This window comes from Cotesia typhae, unplaced genomic scaffold (assembly GCF_013202065.1).
Source record: "Cotesia typhae breed Kobodo isofemale line unplaced genomic scaffold, CoteBio_Ctyphae scaffold_13, whole genome shotgun sequence".
NCBI lineage: Eukaryota > Metazoa > Arthropoda > Insecta > Hymenoptera > Braconidae > Cotesia > Cotesia typhae.
Window position 1 is genome coordinate 8,492,116 of NW_027423774.1, and position 3,452 is coordinate 8,495,567.

General features: G+C 27.8%; 1 protein-coding gene across 1 annotated transcript; it reads right to left on the reverse strand.

The window, feature by feature from the left end:
* Window positions 1-250: 250 nt before the first annotated feature.
* Window positions 251-2,114, reverse strand: LOC141534439 (uncharacterized). The gene is made up of 3 exons (XM_074253788.1): window positions 1,905-2,114; window positions 1,428-1,524; window positions 251-900 (listed from the first exon to the last, which is right to left on the reverse strand). Exons 1-3 carry the CDS (start codon window positions 2,084-2,086, stop codon window positions 616-618), a joined length of 564 nt encoding a protein of 187 aa, XP_074109889.1. The 5' UTR covers window positions 2,087-2,114; the 3' UTR covers window positions 251-615.
* Window positions 2,115-3,452: the final 1,338 nt, after the last annotated feature.

A 3,452-nucleotide genomic window follows, 5' to 3' on the forward strand; every position in this document is an offset into this window, starting at 1 on the left:
AATTATATATGCTTATGTATAATTACCATATATAAAAATTTTTTTGGTAATCACAAAAGTGTAAAATGATGTTCATAATTACGTTTAAATAATTCTGAAGTACAAAATTTGTTACATTTCCTATGAGATGTTTTGGTCTGCTCTGCTACTACCTAATAGTAAAATCATTATTTATTTTATTATTTAAATAAGTGTTATATTATAATGAGATTCGGTAAATTAAATAAATTATGAATTGTGACTATCCAAATATATTATAAAATCAATTTTTATATTATATTTATGATAAACTTATATGATACATTATGTAGATCATTGAATCATAAATATCTAAGACAGCAGCATAGCAGACAGAAACTTCAAGGGGCACGGAGATCACCAAAGTTAAGCAGCATTGAGCAGGGTTAATAGTTGGATGGGTGACCGCTGGTGTTATAACCGTAAAATTGTGTCTAAACATTTTTTTTTTGCATTTTAATTGGTTATAGAGAATTGCGTAGGACTATATTAAATACTCTATCCATAAAATTAACCCAATAATTAATTAGATGTAATTAATATATACTTAAATATTGTTATATATAATTATATATAAACATGCATAATTATATATGATTATATATAATTATATATGATTATATTTGGCCATTTTTCATATATAATCATATATAACCAATTTATATATAAATATATATAATTATATATAAATATTTTTTCTCGGGTTACTACTGGCTTTTTCATTGTAAGTTTGTCGATGGTCTTGAGGGAACTCGGGCATGATTTTTGGGCATGAATTATTTTATCGCCACGTGGTTTTTTTTTCTCCATCTCTTGGTGGAGCTTGATTGCATTTTCCAGAAGGAGTTGTCGTTGCTTAAACGGTCCATCCCTACCGATAATCTGTAACAATAAAAAATCGAAACTTATTAAATCGTTAATTGCAAAAATGACCACCATACATAAAATGGTCAAAGCAAAAAACTTCGAAAATTATGAAAAGTGCTAGATAAAAACAATCGACATTTCTTTTAATTCGAAGTACATATAAATAACAGCGATATGTGGTCACAGGGAGAAGTTGCTCCATGACCAGAAAATGAAATAAAAAGTAAATAAAAACTTCAGAGTAGCCCGAGATAAAATTTAATAAGACGAATAGTTTAAGAACAATAGAAAATATATAATTTCGTCAATCTTCTAGTAATAAATTCAATTTTATAAAGTCAACAATATTTGTTTGATTGAATGTGATAGTGAAGAAAATTATAAGAGTAATTTGAAAATAATTAACAAACACTACAATGTTAATCAAAACATTATAATATTAAGAATTCATCGAAAAAAGATACTCTATGTTTGTTTCAGTTAAACCATTTAAAGAAATACAATTTTTTGTATTAAAATATTCCGACATCATTGTAACTTACCATTGGTGCATGGTTATGATTCAAATGACACTCATTAACCTGCAGTGTCTTTTTATGAGGAGAAGTGCTAACTGATAATCTCGCAGGACACGTATCTCTGTAAATAATAAGTGAATTCCTTAAATGATTTTATATTTACGTTGCATAAGCTCATTCACACCAACAAAAGTAGTATACAATATCAAGAGTTAAAAATTGATAAATTTCAAGACTTTCATCTTTTGAAATGAAGCCAAAAATTCTGCATTTACGAGAAATTTCTGAAACTGAAACGAGCTTTTGATCTAGCAATTTACCGCTTGATTATTTATCATTTAAATCTATCAGAATGGTGTTTTAAAATTAAATTATTTTTCTCTTTAATGGGTTTTAAATTATTAACATCAGAAATAAAACAAAAGTTTAACTCGTTACTTCGAATAAAACTACAGATAAAGAACAAATAACAAAACCTCAAAATTTGAATCAAATACTTACGCTGAATCGAGCTCGTTCTTCTCACGAGTAGAGCATTTATACTTGATACGATCGTAAATCAAGTACGGATTGAAATCTACGTAAGACCTCTTCTTATAAATTTTGATTAATGAATCACTAGTGTGAACATTGAACTTGTTCTGCGTCGTCTCCTGGTAATTTAATAACCAACGATTCAACATTTCATACGACGAAAATTTTTAGGGATTCCTTCAGCGTTTTCAGCCTTTTTTTTGCAATAAATAATATTATTATTGACAATAAAACTATAAAAATGATAATAATAGACCGATACTATTTTGAAAATGCGAGAGTCTCAAAAATATTTGGTTCGCAGTAAAAGAAAATAAAGAAAGAGAGAGAAGATTATGACCTGAGGGCAGCAGCGACGCCTAGTATAAAGAGCGCCTAAATCAAAGAGTTTTGGATAAAATTTTACTCTGGGTCATTTGTGCTTAAAAATTGGTGAAATATGATTAATACCCGTGTATTTAGAAGAAAAATTGAACATTTTATGAATAAAATTTCATTTTTGCAATAAAATACCGTGCCATCCGTGCCAAGAGCTTGTCTGATTTGTAATTTCATTAATACTCAATACATCTAATTTTTATTAAGTAACTCTGAACCATATTTGCTAATATATTGGTAAAAATAATTCACACGCTTTTATAATAGTAAATAATCAGAATTTTATTCATTACATTCAATTTGTAATATGCAATGTCGTGCCAGATAATTGCCAGAGTTGTATTGGTATTTAGTGCTCGGCTGGATACCAGTAAAATTCCATTTTCAATAAGTAACTCTAGGCAAATTGTGCTAAAGAATTGATAAAATATAACTCTGTTTAAAAATATTCATTAAAAAAATTAAAAAAATTCGCTGCAGTCAAATTATATATCGATAGATATATACTGAGCAATTGAAATCAATTGAAATTATTGAAAAAATTCAAATCTCATGATAGTGAATTTTTTTCAATGAATATTTTTAAACAGGGAATTCACACACTTTTATTTACAGCAAATAATCGGCATTTAATTCATTAAACTAAATTTTTGATATAAAATTCCCTGCTATCAGTGCCAACAGATTCTCTGACTTGTAATTCTATTGAGCACTCGACTGTGTATCAGTAAAATTTAATTTTCAATTCCACTCTGGGCTATTGGTGCTTGTAAATTGGTGGAAAATAATTTACACAGCTTTATTTATAGCAAATATCCGGAATTTAATTTGTTAAATAAAATATTCGATATAAAATTCTCTGCCATCCGTGCCAAGAGCTTGTCTGACTTGTAATTAAATTGAACCTTCAGCTTTATATAAGTAAAATTTAATTTTCAATTTCACTCTGGGCTATTGGTTCCTAAAAAGTTGGCGGAATATAATACACACAGCTTTATTTATAACAAATACTGATTTCTATTCATTAAATTAAATTTTCGATGCGAAATCCTGTGCCATCCGTGCCAAGAGATTGCCGAACTTTTAATTTTAATGATCACTCGGCTGAATATTAGTAAAATTCAATTTTTAATGAGT